Source organism: Phyllobates terribilis, unplaced genomic scaffold, assembly GCF_046119375.1.
Source record: "Phyllobates terribilis strain yellow unplaced genomic scaffold, ASM4611937v1 Scaffold_11__3_contigs__length_659146591, whole genome shotgun sequence".
Taxonomy (NCBI): domain Eukaryota; kingdom Metazoa; phylum Chordata; class Amphibia; order Anura; family Dendrobatidae; genus Phyllobates; species Phyllobates terribilis.
In genome coordinates this window covers 587,252,505-587,273,157 of record NW_027362771.1, presented here as the reverse complement: position 1 = coordinate 587,273,157, position 20,653 = coordinate 587,252,505, and the positions used below count along the sequence as shown (strand labels likewise).

At 48.8% G+C, this 20,653-nt stretch overlaps 1 protein-coding gene across 1 annotated transcript; it reads left to right on the top strand.

Moving 5' to 3' along the window:
- Window positions 1–3,904: 3,904 nt before the first annotated feature.
- Window positions 3,905–10,591, top strand: TUBB4A (tubulin beta 4A class IVa). The gene is made up of 4 exons (XM_073654375.1): window positions 3,905–4,062; window positions 7,452–7,560; window positions 7,873–7,983; window positions 8,492–10,591. Exons 1-4 carry the CDS (start codon window positions 4,006–4,008, stop codon window positions 9,547–9,549), a joined length of 1,335 nt encoding a protein of 444 aa, XP_073510476.1. The 5' UTR covers window positions 3,905–4,005; the 3' UTR covers window positions 9,550–10,591.
- The last annotated feature ends 10,062 nt before the right edge of the window (window positions 10,592–20,653 follow it).

The following is a 20,653-nucleotide window of genomic DNA, read 5'->3' as shown; positions in this document are numbered from 1 at the left end:
GCCAGACTGCGCAGATGCATCGCACTTGCGCAGTTTGTAAAGGCTTCGGACACAGTGATGCTTGTAGCGTTATATTATAGATCTACAGTGGGTACGGAAAGTATTCAGACCCCTTTACATTTTTCACTCTTTGTTTCATTGCAGCCATTTGGTAAATTATAAAAAGTTCATTTTTTTTCTCATTAAAGTACACTCTGCACCCCATCTTGATTGGAAAAAAACAGCAATGTAGAAATTGTTGGAAATTTATTAAAAAAGAAAAACTGAAATATCACATGGTCATAAGTATTCAGACCCTTTGCTCAGGCACTCATATGTAAGTCACATGCTGTCCAATTCCTTGTGATCCTCCTTGAGATGGTTCTACTCCTTCATTGGAGTCCATCTGTGTTTAATTAAACTGATAGGACTTGATTTGGAAAGGCACACACCTGTCTATATAAGACCCCACAGCTCACAGTGCATGTCAGACCAAATGAGAATCATGAGCTCAAAGGCACTGCCCAAGGAGCTCAGAGACAGAATTGTGGCAAGGCACAGATCTGGCCAAGGGTACAAAAGAATTTCTGCATTACTCAAGGTTCCTAAGAGCACAGTGGCCTCTATAATCCTTAAATGGAAGAAGTTTGCGACCACCAGAAGTCTTCCTAGACCTGGCCGTCCAGCCAAACTAAGCAATAGTGGGAGAAGAGCCTTGGTGAGAGAGGTAAAGAAGAACCCCAAGATCACTGTGACTGAGCTCCAGAGATGCAGAAGGGAGATGGGAGAAAGTTCCACAAAGTCAACTATCACTGCAGCCCTCCACCAGTCGGGCCTTTATGGCAGAGTGGCCCAACGGAAGCATCTCCTCAGTGCAAGACATTTGAAAGCCCGCATAGAGTTTGCTCAAAAACACATGAAGGACTCCCAGACTATGAGAAATAAGATTCTCTGGTCTGATGAGATGAAGATAGAACTTTATGGTGATAATTCTAAGCGGTATGTGTGGAGAAAACCAGGTACTGCTCATCACCTGCCCAATACAATCCCAACAGTGAAACATGGTGGTGGCAGCATCATGCTATGGGGGTGTTTTTCAGCTGTAGGGACAGGATGACTGGTTGCAATTGAAGGAAACATGAATGCGGCCAACTACAGAGATGAGATATCCTGGATGAAAACCTCTTCCAGAGTGCTCTGGACCTCAGACTGGGCAGAAGGTTCACCATCCAACAAGACAATGACCCTAAGCACACAGCTAAAATAACAAAGGAGTGGCTTCAGAACAACTCTATGACCATTCTTGACCGGCCCAGTCAGAGCCCTGACCTAAACCCAATTGAGCATCTCTGGAGAGACCTGAAAATGGCCGTCCACCAACGTTCACCATCCAACCTGACGGAACTGGAGAGGATCTGCAAGGAAGAATGGCAGAGGATCCACAAATCCAGGTGTGAAAAACTTGTTGCATCATTCCCAAGAAGACTCATGGCTGTACTATATGACCATGTGATATTTCAGCTTTTCTTTTTAACAAATCTGCAAAAATATCAACATTTCTGTTTTTTTCAGTGAAGATGGGGTGAGAGTGGACTTTAATGAGAAAAAAAATGAACTTTTTAGAATTTACCAAATGGCTGCAATGAAAAATGTAAAGGCGTGTGAATACTGAATATGCAGTCCCGGTCACGAGTTTTGAAACACCGGTTCATGCAATGGTTTTTCTTATTCTTTTTGGAATGTGCACATTGTAGATTCAGACTGAAGGCAGCAAAACCACAACTTAGACTCCTCAAAGTACCCCCCCCCTTCCGTTGCCTTAACACAAGTAACACTGCAGGGAACCGTCAGCGGTCACATAAAGTTATTGTTGACCCCCATACCTGGCCCCTGTCTGTGGCCTCCGCTCGGTACCGTACTGACACTGTGTGCACACAGCTGAGCTCCATCAGTGTCCGTGCGGAGGTGGTGCAGAGCTGCTGATTGACTTTAAGCAGTGCTGACAATCAAAATATGACAAACTGCCCAGAATGCAAACTGAGGGGTCACAACGGTGCACTGAGCCCTTTGACCGTGCCAAGGGTGCACCAGCGCCCCCTCATGTCCATACGAATGAAATTGTTTTTTCCTGACAACTAAACCCCTAGGTGAGATATTTACATATAGTTACAAAGTTACATAGTTACATAGTTTATAAGGCTGAAAAAAGACAAGCGTCCATCCAGTTCAGCCTATTTCTTGTGCACTGCAGCTATTCCGCTATTCCTATACCATGAGGTATAGGCCAATTTACATCATTGAGGAATACAGGACTTAGCCCATTTATATGGGCTAAGTCCTGTATATACCTACATAAGTGGTTTAATTAGTCATTTTGGGGTGACCGACTCCATCTAATATGAAGCCAGGTCATCACCATCCTTTTGTCTCATGTTTCTAATCTTTGTAATGATTGACCATGGCCGTACGTTGAGGCAATGACACCAAGCTATGGGTTTCACAAACATATGAGCACGTCATGTCGCAATTAAGCTGGTGCAACTGCTATGAGATACGATCTTGGCCGAGACACAGGTCATGCGGCCAGCGATCGCAATGTGCCGCTGCTACATTGCAAATGTATATGTGTGTGTGCATGTATATATATATATATATATATATATGTGCATTGTTCAAATTTTATTGTAATTGTTTGTGCTATGTAATATCCCTTTCACATGTAAAGCGCCATGGAATAAATGGCGCTGTAATAATAAATGATAATAAATAATAATAATAATATATTTATATTATATGTCAATTGCACTACCTAATACGGCCACACGATGGCGAAAAGAACCCTGAACTATAGTTCTGTTATTTTGCTGCACTACCGAATATAACCACAAGATGGCGAAATGAAGCCGGAGCAATGTCATATTAGTTGCCTTATTCAAATGCTACCACACGATGGAGCCATAATGCTGAAATTACGTCCAGTTCGGTGCTTGTTGCATTTTCCATAGGAGTCCATGTGGTGGCGCAATGAAGCCGGCCGTCATTTATGTCTGGGGATACTTGCTGTACTACCTGATATACGGTCACATGATCACAGTATGACCGAAGCTCACTGTTAAGCAAGGCCACACGGAGTAAATAAAGCTTATGACTGGTTTTTGTATCAGTTGCTTTTCTAAAACATGGCCACAGAGTGGTGCTGCAATGAAGAGTGGAGTCTTTAGCCCTACCCAATATGGCCACACGGTGGAGCAATAATATCTAGATGAGATTATCGCTATAAACTTTGCATTACGAATTGTGGCCACACGAGGGCGCAATGAAGACAGTGTCGCTGCTTTATGGCGTTGTACTCAACAAGGCCACATGGTGGAGCCAATAGCGCAGAGTTGAGGCCGTTGAATTTGTTGCTATACTGAATACGGCCACGCGGTGGCTCACAGAAGCTGAGTTTTACTGTTTTCCATCTACCTAGGTATATGGCCACAAGGTGGAGCCCTGAAACTATTCCGCCTGATCAATTTTGATGCAATGGCTACGAAGGAACGCAAGGTGGCGCCAATAAATCAGGTATTACAGCTGCCTGCTTATAGTTCTTGTCATACCTAGGTTTGGCCACGCGGTGGCGCACAGGAGCCTGGTATTTGCGCTATTCTGATTTTATCAGTTGGACTACGCCGGTTTGGCCACACGAGGGCGCAGTGACTTCTCTTATATGTGCGCCCCGGATGCTGTCATTTATACTGTGCGGCTTTATTATAACGCAGCCGGGTGGGCATCCTGACATGAAGGAAAATGGCCCCTTGTGCAGGGTTGTAGTCTGATATAAGATGGCTGTCGCCATAGCAGACATTTTTTTTTTTTGCCCGCTTTTGACATGGCCGCCGGTAACCACGCCCTGGCCACGCCTCTTACTGGGGTTGCTGACGTCAGTGGGTATAAAAGATGCGGGCGCGGCAGAGGGAAGCGCAGAAGGTTCCGGATTCAGTGCTGATAGCTGCCATCTTGAAAACATAAACCGGCGGAGACATGAGGGAGATCGTGCACCTGCAGGCGGGACAGTGCGGCAACCAGATCGGGGCCAAGGTGAGGCCCGGGCTGCTCCGAGGAGCTCGCACTCTACGGGGGGCGGGGCGCTGCTGGCGTGACGTCATCGTTTACCCGCTGTCAGTGTAATATGCTTATAATGTCCGGTCATCTCTGCAGTGTGACCGGGGCTGTGCACAAGAGCTGACACTCCACTGCCGGATGGATCCCACTGAGGGTCATGTCCTGGGCTGGGGAGCTGACTCTCTATTGTAAGGGGGGGGGGATCCTGGGCTGGGGAGCTGACTCTCTATTGTAAGGGGGGGGGATCCTGGGCTGGGGAGCTGACTCTCTATTGTAAAGGGGGGGGGTGGATCCTGGGCTGGGGAGCTGACTCTCTATTGTAAGGGGGGGGGATCCTGGGCTGGGGAGCTGACTCTCTATTGTAAAGGGGGGGGGTGGATCCTGGGCTGGGGAGCTGACTCTATTGTAAAGGGGGGGGGTGGATCCTGGGCTGGGGAGCTGACTCTATTGTAAAGGGGGGGGTGGATCCTGGGCTGGGGAGCTGACTCTCTATTGTAAAGGGGGGGGTGGATCCTGGGCTGGGGAGCTGACTCTCTATTGTAAAGGGGGGGGGTGGATCCTGGGCTGGGGAGCTGACTCTCTATTGTAAAGGGGGGGGTGGATCCTGGGCTGGGGAGCTGACTCTCTATTGTAAAGGGGGGGGTGGATCCTGGGCTGGGGAGCTGACTCTCTATTGTAAAGGGGGGGTGGATCCTGGGCTGGGGAGCTGACTCTCTATTGTAAAGGGGGGGGTGGATCCTGGGCTGGGGAGCTGACTCTCTATTGTAAAGGGGGGGGGGATCCTGGGCTGGGGAGCTGACTCTCTATTGTAAAGGGGGGGGGGGATCCTGGGCTGGGGAGCTGACTCTCTATTGTAAAGGGGGGGGGGGATCCTGGGCTGGGGAGCTGACTCTCTATTGTAAAGGGGGGGGGGATCCTGGGCTGGGGAGCTGACTCTCTATTGTAAAGGGGGGGGGGGGATCCTGGGCTGGGGAGCTGACTCTCACTTGATCCCTTTGCAGTGGTGGGGGATCCTGGGCTGGGGAGCTGACTCTCACTTGATCCCTTTGCAGTGGTGGGGGTCTCCCTTCTGCTGTACAGTAGTGGATGATGGGGGTGCTGGTGCCTCCTTGCAGTGTGGCTGGGTGTGGTGGTGGATCTCAGTAGCTGCCATTGTGCATTCAGTGAAATGTTGGCGCCTCATAGAGAAGCTGTGGAGTGTGGGGGGGCCGGGCCCTGCTGTGTGTTGCCCGTGTCAGATGTGTTTTGTACATGACGCCCCTCCCCTGTCTGGATCTGGGCTCACGGTGTCAGGTGACGCCTATGGGGCAGGAGTGGCGGGGGCTGGTTGTGCCGCCACGTAGCTGCTTGTCACCTGTAGTAATGGTGGTGACACCGGACAGTGGGGGTGATGGCAGGTGGGGTATGGGCCTCTAGTGCCGTCATGTGAGGAAGAATCACATCAGGGTTCAGCAGTGCTGCGTACTGTGTACAGCTCTCTATCTGTATACCCGGGGTCTCCAGCTACAGCAGCCATCTTCTTGTATGGTGACGGCGGCATGTGACAGCCCGGCGGTGACACGCTGCATAGGATTGTGTGACTGGTGGGGGAGGGGAGCTGCGGGATAATGGGAGCTCACAGGATGTGACTGTACTGGGAAGCTGCTGGTTATACTGGGGGATTGTAGGGACACTCCGCTTCCTGTACTCATCAGGTTCTCGCCCCGGGGAATCCATAGATGTGGGTTTTGGGTTGTAGGGTCTCCTCAGATCTGGTGTAATCTGGCGCTCTCTCCCTCAGGCAGACAAGACATCCCTGTATCGTATGTCGTCTGTCCCCCCCCCCCTCACATGGATTAAAGGGTCTGTTCAGAGCGAACACACTAATGCCCTATCTTACAGGCAGGACATCACCTCACATTAGTGGGGGGTCCATCCACCAGACCCCCACCAGATGATATCTGCTCCTGAAGCTGTGCAGGTGGCTGTGTAGTGGCTGCTCCTGGGTAATGCAGCTCTGCTACCGTTCACTTGAATAAGGTGCAGTAATCTGAGGCGGCCGATAAACTGTTCACTGCGCTGGGGCGGTGCCATAGGTGGGTTTACATTCTGACGGAGCTGGAAACAGCCAATGAGTGGCTGTGCTGGAGGCTGGACCCCCATAATCTTATGTCAGGCCTGGACATCACCTCTTAACTTGCTGTACTCAGAATTGACCACTTTACGGTCACACGTCTGTGAGTTGTCCCCCTCTGGGGTCATTCCAGTTTTCAGTTAGTTTTTATGCACTAATTGGGCTTCCTTTGATCGGTGCGTGGGTGGGGGGGGGGGGGGGGTTGCGCTGCTGCAGGGAGTGCGCGGGGGGGGGTTGCGCTGCTGCAGGGAGTGCGCGGGGGGGGTTGCGCTGCTGCAGGGAGTGCGCGGGGGGGGTTGCGCTGCTGCAGGGAGTGCGTGGGGGGGTTTGCGCTGCTGCACTGCAGGGAGTGCGCGGGGGGGTTTGCGCTGCTGCACTGCAGGGAGTGCGCGCGGGGGGTTTGCGCTGCTGCACTGCAGGGAGTGCGCGCGGGGGGGTTTGCGCTGCTGCACTGCAGGGAGTGCGCGCGGGGGGGTTTGCGCTGCTGCACTGCAGGGAGTGCGCGCGGGGGGGTTTGCGCTGCTGCACTGCAGGGAGTGCGCTGGGGGGGGTTGCGCTGCTGCACTGCAGGGAGTGCGCTGGGGGGGGTTTGCGCTGCTGCACTGCAGGGAGTGCGCTGGGGGGGGTTTGCGCTGCTGCACTGCAGGGAGTGCGCTGGGGGGGGTTTGCGCTGCTGCACTGCAGGGAGTGCGCTGGGGGGGTTTGCGCTGCTGCACTGCAGGGAGTGCGCTGGGGGGGGTTTGCGCTGCTGCACTGCAGGGAGTGCGCTGGGGGGGGTTTGCGCTGCTGCACTGCAGGGAGTGCGCTGGGGGGGGGTTTGCGCTGCTGCACTGCAGGGAGTGCGCTGGGGGGGGGGTTTGCGCTGCTGCACTGCAGGGAGTGCGCTGGGGGGGGTTGCGCTGCTGCACTGCAGGGAGTGCGCTGGGGGGGGTTGCGCTGCTGCAGGGAGTGCGCTGGTGGGGGGGGGGGTTTGCGCTGCTGCAGGGAGTGCGCTGGTGGGGGGGGGGTGCGCTGCTGCAGGGAGTGCGCTGGTGGGGGGGGGGGTGCGCTGCTGCAGGGAGTGCGCTGGTGGGGGGGGGGGTTGTGCTGCTGCAGGGAGTGCGCTGGGGGGGGGGTTGCGCTGCTGCAGGGAGTGCGCTGGTGGGGGGGGGGGTTGCGCTGCTGCAGGGAGTGCGCTGGTGGGGGGGGGGGGGTTGCGCTGCTGCAGGGAGTGCACTGCCGGTCACCTTATTTCTTCTCCTTTCCTCCGCAGTTCTGGGAAGTCATCAGTGATGAGCACGGCATTGATCCCACTGGAGCCTATCATGGAGATGGCGACCTTCAGCTGGAGAGGATTAACGTCTACTATAACGAGGCCTCAGGTACCCCACAACGTCATTGATTCCCCCTGTCATGGCTGCCTCCTCCTTGATGCAGTCTTGCTCGCTGCAGGTTGCATTGTGATCCTCCTTTCTTCTTTTTTATAATCTCTCCCTCCATGACATCCTGCTCGTGCTGTTGCACTGCAGCAGATTGGTGAAAGTAGAGCTGCAGTGTAAAGCATTGGGGAGGTACAGCATAAAGCCTAGGCCTCTTCTGAGACGCAGGGTAGATCTGACTCCACTAGACTCTGCAGCCCTGGGTAAGTGATGAGGCAGGATGGCGTCTGAGCCGGTGTTTGCTTTGTTCTGTAGGTGGGAAGTATGTCCCCCGGGCTGTCCTTGTAGACCTGGAACCCGGCACCATGGACTCCGTACGCTCCGGACCTTTCGGACAGATATTCAGACCAGACAACTTTGTGTTTGGTAAGTTGATTGTGTGGGGTCTGTATGTGCCAGGAAGTGTTGTCATAGTCACTTAATGGGATGTCATTAGAGGAAGTGGAGAGGCCCACCATCATCTAGGGCGTCTGGTTGGGTCATTGTGGTGGTCTCTGAGCTCAGACCCCCCCCCCCCTTCAGGTGTGAGCAGACCCCTTACTACATGCAGCCCTAGCTCGGCCTCTCCCTGTGCATTTATGATGACGCCTAATAACCCTGGATGAGTAGGTTTAGTGTTTCTGGCCCTGGCCTGAATTATAGGTGCTGTGCACACAGGTGTGCTGGCGTCTCACGTCCTCTGCCCCTCCCTGTCTGAACAATAAGGACATGTCACTTGGGTGTCTCTACCCTCCATTGTAGACCTTGTGTCTTCCTGCAGTCAGTAGGGCAGCCAACTTTGTGGGCCTTGATGCCCATATGTGGGTGGGGATTACTGGGTCTGGGGTGGCATTTCTCATTTTGCCCACATTAATGTTGGCCTTTCCTCATACAGGTCAGAGCGGTGCAGGAAACAACTGGGCAAAGGGCCACTACACCGAGGGCGCGGAGCTGGTGGACTCAGTCATGGACGTGGTGAGGAAGGAGTCTGAGAGCTGCGACTGTCTGCAGGGGTTTCAGCTCACCCACTCTCTGGGCGGTGGCACCGGCTCTGGGATGGGGACCCTTCTCATCAGCAAGATCAGGGAAGAGTATCCTGATCGTATCATGAATACCTTCAGTGTCGTCCCCTCCCCCAAAGTGTCCGACACCGTGGTAGAGCCGTACAACGCCACGCTCTCTGTGCACCAGCTGGTAGAAAACACCGATGAAACCTACTGCATAGACAATGAGGCTCTGTATGACATCTGCTTCCGCACGCTCAAGTTGACCACTCCAACGTACGGAGATCTTAATCACTTGGTCAGCGCAACAATGAGCGGTGTCACAACATGCCTGCGCTTCCCAGGTCAGCTCAATGCTGATCTCCGTAAACTGGCTGTAAACATGGTCCCCTTCCCACGGCTTCACTTCTTCATGCCAGGGTTTGCGCCATTGACGAGCCGTGGAAGCCAACAGTACCGTTCCCTCACTGTACCTGAGCTCACCCAGCAGATGTTCGACTCCAAAAACATGATGGCCGCTTGCGACCCAAGACACGGACGTTACTTGACTGTGGCCGCAGTGTTCAGAGGCCGCATGTCCATGAAGGAGGTGGACGAGCAGATGTTAAATGTCCAGAATAAGAACAGCAGTTACTTTGTGGAATGGATCCCCAACAACGTGAAGACCGCCGTGTGCGACATCCCACCACGAGGGCTGAAGATGGCGGCCACCTTTATCGGCAACAGCACTGCAATCCAAGAGCTGTTCAAGCGCATCTCTGAGCAGTTCACTGCCATGTTCCGGCGCAAGGCTTTCCTTCACTGGTACACGGGAGAGGGCATGGACGAGATGGAGTTCACCGAGGCCGAGAGCAACATGAATGACCTGGTGTCAGAGTACCAGCAGTACCAGGACGCCACTGCAGAGGAGGGAGAGTTTGAGGAGGAGGCCGAGGAAGAGGTTGCTTAAGCCCACACTTCACCTACGCACCACACTGCTAACCCTCCTCATCATGCCATCCCAGGTCCCACCACCAGATTGCAGGGCAGTCCCCAATAACGGCAGAGCCTCTGAATAGGGGAAGGGTTACTCCTCCCAACATTGAACTGTCACAGCTGGAAAATGCACTATAACAATTTGGTTTCTGAAGACTTCTGGTGTCCATTTGTTGTAGCTGACCAGGCCTTGGTGCCCGGCCGGGCTGTTGTGATGACGTGGTATCGTGATCTCTTATGTCTGCATTCTCCGGAGAGATGCATGCTCCTAGTCATGGAGGATTGTGCAATAGTTCTTGCTTGTCTGGTTTAAGAAAGTAATTTTGTGATTGTCCTCGGCTGTCAGGTGCTCATGCACCATGACTGTGCCCATAGCAGTGCCATGTCTGGCGATTCCCCTTTTCTCCCAGTGCATAAGAAACCTTAGTTTCAGTATTAGGGGGGGGGGGGGCACAAAGGGCTGGAATCGCTTTATTTTTTTTTTACCCTACCACCACTTGCCCTGCAATTTTGCCTGTTCCGAGGCTCCGCTGCCACTCTGCTCTTCTTGCTGCCCGTCATACAGCACTTGGCACCTAACCCTCTTCTCAGCACCATAACACTACTGGCACCTCAGCTTCTGTGCATGACGAGTCTCTCCACAAATCTAACCCCCTTTATTTCTGGAACGCCTTCCTCTGCCAGTGAGCTGCCCACTGTGGTTACCTGGTGTCATTGGCACTCTGGTGAGGACATTGCACTGCCCTCTAGTGGCGCTCACCACCTGATCTTTGAAGGATCCATTCCTAGTGCTCACGAGAACTGAAGATCCTGTCGGGATTACTCCTCCATTACCTGCTCCAAGTGTCTTTTGCTGCGTTTCTTTTTTTTCTTGTCTGGTTTAAGTGCATACATACTGTACATGTGATTGTGAATCTGTCGCCCTATCATTGGACCTGTCGCACAGGATGATGGCACTTCTCCCAACCATGCTATTAAGGCTGCTCACTACTGAATAAAAGCCTGTGCAAAAACTATTCTTCTGTCATCTGTGGCCTGGAGGGGGGGGGGGGTGTACCGAACTGCAGAGGAAAAGAGAATCTGATGCAGGAAAGGCTTCTTTACAGTCAGGCTATGTTCACACATTGTATTTTTATGCAAGTCTTCAGCTGCGTTTTATACCAGCAAAGTCTGAGATTCCAGAAGTCTCATGCACACAGCTTGGTTTTTATTTTATCAGTGTTTGGTGCCTTGCATGTTTTTTTTTGTTGTTTTTTTGCAGCATAGAGCATGTCACTACTTTTACTTTTCAGGTTTTTTTTTTTTCACCCATTAAAGGGGGGGGGGGCAGAAGTGTCAGATTTTTTTTTTTTTTTTTTTTTTTTTGCTTTTGCGGTAAAACCAGCGTTTTTTCCCACTGAACTTTATGTACATGCATAAACAAAAGGACAATGAAAAACGTACCAAAAAAGCAAGAAAAATCCTGAACAAACCTCCTGGTAAGAGAAAGTTTTGCTGCAGAAAGAAACACAATGTGTGAACATAGCCTAAGAGTATTAAAATTATGGAGTCGCTGATGCAAGAGGGAAGTGTCAGCAAAGTTATGGTCTTAACACTGACCCTGGGGTTGGACAAATTGTAAGATGAAGTGCAATGTTCTGCAGCATCGGACATGACACCTGTTGGTGACCTAGATGCAGCGCAGGTATTGGGTACCACAATGCCCTCCCTTAGTGTTCGACTGCTCCATACTATGTGCCCCTGTCCTCCAGTGCTGTGACCAGTAGTAGATAAGGCACCTGTGGTGCTTCCTCCTAGGTGTGAGGACACATCATGGCTTGGGTGTGCCCCATGGGTGACTTCATTGGGTGGGGACCTGATGTGGCCTTGGCTGCTTTCCCAACTAAAGTGATGGGTGTCAAAGTCTAGCTGGTGATTGGACACTAATCTATAGCCGCCTGCACAACAGGAGCAAAGGTTGCTGCAATTCTACTTTCAGATAGTACAGAACGTTCACTTTTTCATGGAGTTAGGAGAACTTATTTAATCTCTTTTTTTGTTTGGCCTCATCAGAGATGGCCACCATGTAGGCCAAGCATGTAGTGTAGACTGCCACGCCATCGTACATGTTACTGAGGCGGGAGGGATGGCTGTGGGCAGATCGAGGATCTGAGCCATGCTTCCTTAGGGGGTGTGAAGAACACTTGCCCTATTAAGACCTGACCAGGGCTCTCCTCACTATCTGCCTATGAGGTGGAGGAGTTTGTCTGGGCTGGCAGGTCGGCTACCACAATGTGGACCATACTCGCACCTTGTGTCACGTTCTCTTAGCCCTTCTAGCTTGGAGTAGATCTGCAGTGTTTCCACATCATGGTGGCTTTTCAGGTCTGTCATAACCTCAAGCACTGATGAATACCGAGGTCCATGCACCTGTTCATACCCAGCAGATCCGCCTGCTCTTGGGAACGCTGCCCATCCCAGGAGCTGCGGTGACTCATCCCCCCCCCCCCGCAGCTGTCAGCAGCAGTTGTTGGCTTCCTGTCTGGTAGACGGCCCTCAAGCACACTTAAAGGGGAATTGTGGCTGTAAAATAACTTAAAGGGGTCACCAATTAAAATGGCTGATTTTCCTCCAGGATCAGCATCCTCCACCCCTACTGGCTAAAGGTTAATTATGCAAGTGCTGCAATACCAGACACAACCTATAGACGGGGGTGGTGATGTTTCTGGAAGAAAGTCTGGTTTTATGAATCCTGCAGCTGGAAAGATGCCTGCACCAACTCTCCACCCCACTCCCCCAATCATTGGTACTCCATTTATCAGTCCTCTTATTCCAGAGAGGCCATATGACGTAAATGTATTATGTAGATGAGTTTGGTCTTATTCTAGCCACGTCAGCCATATGTTAGTGCTGGACACTATCCTGCACCGCAGCTGTACTGTGTATACAAGGCTTCTCTATGCATATATACACCACCCGTCTGTGTATATAGATTGGCTCAAACAGAGGAAGCCATAAACTTCCAGTGACAGCAGCTCTGGACCTTCACAGCCCGGGCATCTAATAGAAAAGGCGGTGACGTCGTCTGCTGATACTACTTGTAATGTCGCTCTAAGGCCAAGTTCACACCAGCATATGAGAAATATCGTTTGATTTTTCAGAGAATATGTATTTGCAGCAAATAAAAGGTATAAGACCAAAAACTATTTCCAATGTTAATGGTAGTTTTTCTGTAAAAATTGGATGCTTTACAGATGATCCATATTGGATCCGATTTTTGTTTGTGGGTCCGTAGATTTAAATAGGCAAGTTTCATCCAAAATACAGAAGTAACTGGTGCACACTACGATTTTCATCACCATCTGTTCCATCTTTGATGTTTGGACTGACCGGAGCTTTGCATTATTGGGCTTTTAAGTCTTCTCCATGACAGACCCCCGCAGCTCTGCTATAGGCCAAGGTCCCTGTATAACCAGGACTGTGATGGTGATTCCTGGCCACTGTGGCTTGCTTCAAGGGTTTATAGTTGCCATGGGCTACCCTATTCCCCTACTCCAAAATCAATCAGTGGGAAAAGTGTATAAGCCAGAAAAGGTTGGGACGAAACCCTTTCAGGGTTGGAGCAAGAAGCAGACGTCACACTTATATGACCAACAGGAGAAAACGTCTGATCTCAACATCTACCAGATCTGTCTCGTATTACCAAATCCCGGGAAACAGAAAATGTAGAGATTACCACACCGAATAATGCTAGAAGCGTGGGGACACTGAGGAATTCTTAATAAGCTGAAGAGGACCCTCCACCACCATGTCCATGTTTGAGGGAATGTTCACATCTGCAAATTGTCACTCACTGTGGCTGAGGATGATCATCTATACTATAGGCCTCGTGTACCGTGATGGTTTCTCATGGTCATCTATAGGTCTTGTACACTGATGGTCTCCTATAGGGCTCACGTACACAGTGATGGTCTCCTATGGTCATCTATAGGTCTTGTACACTGCGATGGTCTCCCATAGGCCTTATGTACAGTGATGGTCTCGTATAGTCATCTATAAGACTCTAATCATAGTACACCATCACTGTACATGAGGCCTATAGATGACCACAGGAGACCATCACTGTGTACATGAGTCCCATAGTAGACCATCACAGTGTACGAGACTTATAGATGACCATCACTGTATATGAGTCTTATAGATGACTACCGTAGACCATCACTGTACACGAGGCCTTTAGTATAGATAATCACCAGCAGCAGTGATTGACAATTTGCAGATGTGAACATTCCCTCAAATGTGGAGATGGTGGTGGAGGATCATCTTCAGCTGAGTAGTATGAATACCTTGGTGTCCTTGTACTTTTAGAATTATTTGGTGTGGTCATCTCCACATTTTCTGTTTCCTGGGGTTTTGTAATACGAGACAGATCTGGTAGATATCGAGATCAGACATTTTCTCCTGTTGGTCATATATGTGTGACGTCTGCTTCTCGTTCCAACCCTGAAGGGGTTTAGTCCCAACCTTTTCTGGTGGTAACAATGCTGAACTCTGCTCAGGAAACCTCACAGTCCCTCTGTTCTTATATGCTTTTCCCACTCATTGTGACTGATTTTGGACTAGGTGAATATGGTAGCCTGTGGTACCTATAAACCCTTGGAGGAAGCCCAGTGATGATCTCCGATAGCCATCTAAAGGTCTTATGTACACAGTGATGGTTACTTAGTTATATAGCTTGAAAAAAGACTTGGGTCCATCAAGTTCATCCTTTCCCCACCAGTTATACATTCTCCATCACTTCAGCATTTGTTGTGAGGAAATCATCCAGCCATTGTATAAAGCTGTTATAGTGTCGGCCATCACTACCTCTTGTGGTCGGCATTCCACTGTCTGACTGTAAAGAACCCTTTCCTGTTTAGCTGCCGGAATCACCTTTCTTCCTCCCGTAGTCCCCTGGTCCTTAGTATGGTCTTTGGAAGGAATAAGTCATGTACTGGCCACACATATATTTATACATATAAATGAGATCTCCTCTGAGGTTTCTTTTTTCTAAGCTAAACAAGCCCAACTTTTCCAAGCTCTCATCATATGACTGGCCTTCCATCCCGTGTAATAATCTAGTTGCCGCCTTTGAACTGACTCTAACTTCCCAATGTAATTTTTTAGAATGTGGAGCCCAAACCTGTATCCCATATTCCAGATGTGGCTTCACCAGTGATTTATTCAGGGGTAACAATACGTTGGGATCACAGGATTTTATATCTCTTTTTTTTATACATCCTAAAATCTTGTTTGCTTTTGCGGCTGCTGCCTGACATTGAGTACTGCTGCTCAGCTTACTTGTAACCAGAATACCCAAGTCCTTCTCCTGTTCTGTAGTCCCGAGTATATTTCCATTTGATGTATATGCAGCAATAGGATTACTCCGGCCTCATGTACACAGTGATGGTCTACTATGGTCCTAATATATGCTTCATCAGGGGCGGACATAGCGGACATCTGCACATAGACCCAGAGCAGCTGTAAGGTTCTCAGGGCCATAGTCATGGGCGAGGGGCTATGGTTCTCCCACACCCTGGCACCCCACAAGTAAATAATGTCCTGTCTCCCTTGTGCATTGCATGTATTGGATAACACTCACATTTTGGTCAGAGACCTCCGCTTGCTCCACGATCCCGGATCCTGGAACAGCTGCACAGTCAACAGCAGACACTTTGTCCTTTTCAAAATTTTAACTTTACTGAGCAGTCCAAGTTCAATTGTTGTTACAACACAATACGTGGTTGTCATTTCAGTACTTTCAGCCTGAGCTATCCCTCTCCTCGCTAGCATCTCTGGCCCCTGGGATACGCCACCCGGCATCCCGTCCCAACTTCCACACATGGTTTCCCTCCTGGCTTCCCCTTGTGTGAATAGAATAAGGCAGGCTCCTCCATGCCTAGTTTGGGCCGTAGGCCCCGGACATCCCAGGAAGGTCCACTAAACTTTGTTGCAGTCGTTCTCATGTTACCCACACCGTCCATATTCTTCTGTGCTCTCCAGCCATCTGGCCTTGAACTTAGGCTCATTATACTCTTATCTTCCAATCTAATCTCCAACTATCTCTGTCTCCATCTGATCAAAGCAAGAAGTGTCCTACTCTTTCAACTACTCCTGCCCCTTCCATACTGGGGCCGTTCCCTAATGCTTTAACTGTTTCTATCCTAAACTTGTCTACTTCCTGAACTTATTGTGCCAACCACTGCACTACACCCAATCCTATCTTATAGCTAAATCTTAACCTATGTCCTATGTACTAATCTTATCCTTTCCCTATATCTAATGTATTTATCAGAACACATTGAGAGATCCACATAACTGAGCATATAATATTGCTTATATCACGACAATCACACCAAAAATGTGAAGACACAGGGTCTTCCGTGGGTGTAATACTACTCAGACAACACAGGGTGATGGTAAAACAGCGTGGCAATACTTTATTGAACCACAAAGCAGACAATAAACACACAGAACAGTTCCAGCAAATACCCAAGATGGTACAACATTACACAGTCTCACCCTTCTGCTGGCCCGCCTGGGATAGAACAGCTGTGACTTTGGGACTTCCAGGGCCAATTACCTCAACCAGTGGCCCCCCGCTTCTGATGGGCCCCCACAGAGAGAAGGTAGCGACAAGCTTAGGAAGCTAGCAGTCCATCGAAGTACAAGGTCAGGAGACCCGAGGGTCCCACCCTGGCCTCTCCGAGAGTTTCCACTGGGCCAGATGACTGGCTGGTCGCAATCTGGCTTCTCGGAATGTCTCCATGGGTTCCAGGCGACCGGAGGGTCCCACCTGGCAACCCCAAACAACATATCCATGGGGCCAGGTGACTTCATCCCAAACTGGTCTCCCCAAATGTATCCATGGGCTCTGTGGTGGTCAATGGAGCAGATCCCTATCTTTCCAGTAAGGGCCATATACCCTTAGGCCGAAATCATGTAGAATCCAAATCTGTGTCTCTTTGGTTAAAGCCTTGCTTCTAAGCTGATGGTCTCTGAGAGTCTGATCTTTGATTCTCCCTGTAAAGTCTCTTTCCAATTCCTGTTTCAAGTCTGACTACTAGAGGCACATGTCCCTTAAAATAGTTAAGTTGTCCTTTCAAGTACACATTCACAGGTAAGAGGTTAGGGAGAGCATTACTGACATGGCTCAGGGCTCATTGTTTGTGCATTTAATCAATTTATGTAATTTTTCCTCCTGTTTTGTGAGTCAACAAGCCACAGGGTCCACACAATGGTTAATCAACATATTTAGCAAACATTCATTGTTCCACAGAAAATAACAATCATAGTTATACAAATAATCGTATGTCCTTCTTGACCAGCCATAGAAATACATATACATTTACAAGTCAACACAAAGATAATAGTGTATTTCTCTTGGATTAACACATCTAATTGTCTGGCTGATTAAGATTATAAGCTGTATCATCACACCTACATTGTATTAACTATGCACCTTAATGCTCACAAGGGTCTATGAATAATAAAACACATTTTCCTACACACGCGTTATAACCTTCATCTTATTAAAGGGGAAGCGTTTAACCGACCCGGTCCCTGATCTCACAATGCAGACACACATACAGCATACCTCACAACTTTTGAAGAACAGAAAGAGGGACAGATCATGCGTCGCGGTAAATTTTTCTTCATGCCCCAATCCATACCCATTTACCATTTCTTTCTACCCTGGCATCAGAGTGGCGACGGTAGTAAAGGAAATTCAGCAGACACCTAGGACTGCAGGGTGTAGACACAAATCCGGGACTGTCCGCTGTATCCGGGACAGTTGGGACTAGAGATGAGCAGATGGATTCACAGGTCTCTGGTCCAGGTCAGTGCTACCGGGAAGTTGGACGGGAGGCTGCGAATCTCTTACCTTCAGGCGTACCTGGCGGCTTTTCATCACCCAGGGCAGCGCGACATCATCAGTGCGTCCTGCTCATCTCTAGTTGGGACCTGAGGATTATTTTCTTTTCCTTCATTCACAGTCGGAGCCGCCAGAACTTTCTCATCTCTATGTAGCGTCACTATACGACATCTGGCTTTTTTGTGTCTGTAAGGCCGTGTTCACACAGTGCAGAAATACTGTGTTTTTTGCAATCTGTGTCTGCCCCAAACTACACAATAACAATCTACTCCCCCTTATGTGATGTGTTTTCAATGCAGATGTGAAGCGTTTTTAATGTGTTTGTTATAGTACAGAAAAACTTTGATTCTGCACTTAAAAAGGTAACTGTAGTTTTTACATGTGTTTTTTTAGGCTCGATATAGAGAAGATAGAAAAAAAAAAAGCACCAAAGCCACACAGTTCAGTCGTGACCTTGGGCGCAGTTTTGATGAAATCACATCCACTTTGCTTGGACATGCATATAATTAAATGTATGAGCAGAGAGAAGCTGCAAATCGGGACAGTCCCTCTGAATCCGGTTGGGAGCTATGCAGATAGTGATGCCCCACATCTAAATCAGATCACTCCAGCTTGGCCCAAATGGGTTCTGGGCATCAGAATTGGCATCAAAGTGGGCAGACAGTCAATTTTCACAGATTTGAATAAGTAACATGTTTTTAAGGGGTTAAATGAATTTGGGCCACTGATCTCACACCAGTGGCCCAAAGTCATTTAACCCCTTAAAACACCAGTTACTTATTCAAATCGACTGTCTTCCCACTTTTGATGCCCGTTCTGATGCCTAGAACCCGTTTGGGCCAGGCTGGAGTGACCTGAATTAGATGCAGGGCATCACTATCTTTGTGTCTGCATTGTGAGATCAGTGGTCCAAAGTCATTTGACCCTTTCAATAACGCCCTTCGGTGCCCACTTTCATGACCATTTTTGTGCCAGTTTTATAATTTTTATATCTGCCTCACATCACATCAGTGCACTTTGCTGCATTGTATTTTGTCATTGTGATTTTTTATTTTTGTTGTTAAACCTATAAAAAAAACAGAGAACAAATTTTTGAATAAGAAACCAACTTCAGCCCCGAAGAAGGAACTGGACAAATAAGAAACCAACTTCAGCCCCGAAGAAGGAACTGGACGAATAAGAAACCAATTTCAGCCCCGAAGAAGGAACTGGACGAATAAGAAATCAACTTCAGCCCCGAAGAAGGAACTGGACGAATAAGAAACCAACTTCAGCCCCGAAGAAGGAACTGGACAAATAAGAAACCAACTTCAGCCCCGAAGAAGGAACTGGACAAATAAGAAACCAGCTTCAGCCCCGAAGAAGGAACTGGACGAATAAGAAACCAACTTCAGTCCAGAAGAAGGAACTGGACGAATAAGAAACCAACTTCAGCCCCGAAGAAGGAACTGAACGAATAAGAAACCAACTTCAGCCCCTAAGAAGGAACTGGACGAATAAGAAACCAACTTCAGCCCCGAAGAAGGAACTGGACGAATAAGAAACCAACTTCAGCCCCGAAGAAGGAACTGGACGAATAAGAAACCAACTTCAGCCCAGAAGAAGGAACTGGACGAATAAGAAACCAACTTCAGCCCCGAAGAAGGAACTGGACGAATAAGAAACCAACTTCAGCCCAGAAGAAGGAACTGGACGAATAAGAAACCAACTTCAGCCCCTAAGAAGGAACTGGACGAATAAGAAACCAACTTCAGCCCCGAAGAAGGAACTGGACGAATAAGAAACCAACTTCAGCCCCGAAGAAGGAACTGGACGAATAAGAAACCAACTTCAGCCCAGAAGAAGGAACTGGACGAATAAGAAACCAACTTCAGCCCCGAAGAAGGAACTGGACAAATAAGAAACCAACTTCAGCCCAGAAGAAGGAACTGGACGAATAAGAAACCAACTTCAGCCCCGAAGAAGGAACTGGACGAATAAGAAACCAACTTCAGCCCCGAAGAAGGAACTGGACGAATAAGAAACCAACTTCAGCCCAGAAGAAGGAACTGGACGAATAAGAAACCAACTTCAGCCCCGAAGAAGGAACTGAACGAATAAGAAACCAACCTCAGCCTCGTGATGAATCCAGGCTGGACTGAGCCCTGATCCTATCCCCACATTATCACTGTGTTATCTGCGGTGTTACATAGTACAGTACAGATAATAAACCAAAGAGAAAATCTGGAGTAGCTTAGGTAGAAAAAACAATCTTTATTAAATACATAAATATCAAAAATTAATAATCAAATCACAGCATTTACACAGATAGGGGTAAAAAGGGAGTCGAGTGATAGCAGCACTAACCAGCTCGTGAACCCCCTCACACCCGCATCATATTTGTAACTTGTGGGGTGAGGACTTCGCCTGAGTAGATGTGGCTTTCTCAAGAGGCTGACATCTACTCAGGCGAAACGCGCATTGAGGCGTCTCTCTCCATGGGTCTATTGCACTCAGCACTTTAGCTTCGTGTCCCATCTCCTCTGGTAAGGTTTTTCTTCTCTATTTATAAATACTTGGACTGTGGACTTTATATGAGACTATGGACGTTTTCTAGTCCTGGCTATAATGAATGTTTGATTGTTCCCTGGCCATTTTTTCTAGACTTTGCTAGTTACCTTACCTTAGGAGTCCTCACCCCGCAAGTTACAAATATGATGCGGGTGTGAGGGGGTTCACGAACTGGTTAGTGCTGCTATCACTCGACTCCCTTTTTACCCCTATCTGTGTAAATGCTGTGATTTGATTATTAATTTTTGATATTCATGTATTTAATAAAGATTGTTTTTTCTACCTAAGCTACTCCAGATTTTCTCTTTGGTTAAGTATGTTTTTGGAGCAGAGCTCATGCTGACCTGGATTCTATAGTTTATCAGCTATGTTTGCTCTTGGGCATGTATTCAAGGCTGTTGTATGTATACAGTACAGATAATGTAGTACACGTCCCCTGCAGTCCTATGTAACACCACAGGCCATTATTTTGTATATGGGGACTATAGTGGACATCCTACTATATAATGGGGGCTGTGGTGGACATCAAACTGTATATTGGGGGGCTGTTGTGGATATCATACTGTGTGTGCACTGTGGTGCCCATCATACTGTGTGGGGGGCCAGAGTGAAAAGGAGGTACAGTTTGGAAAGG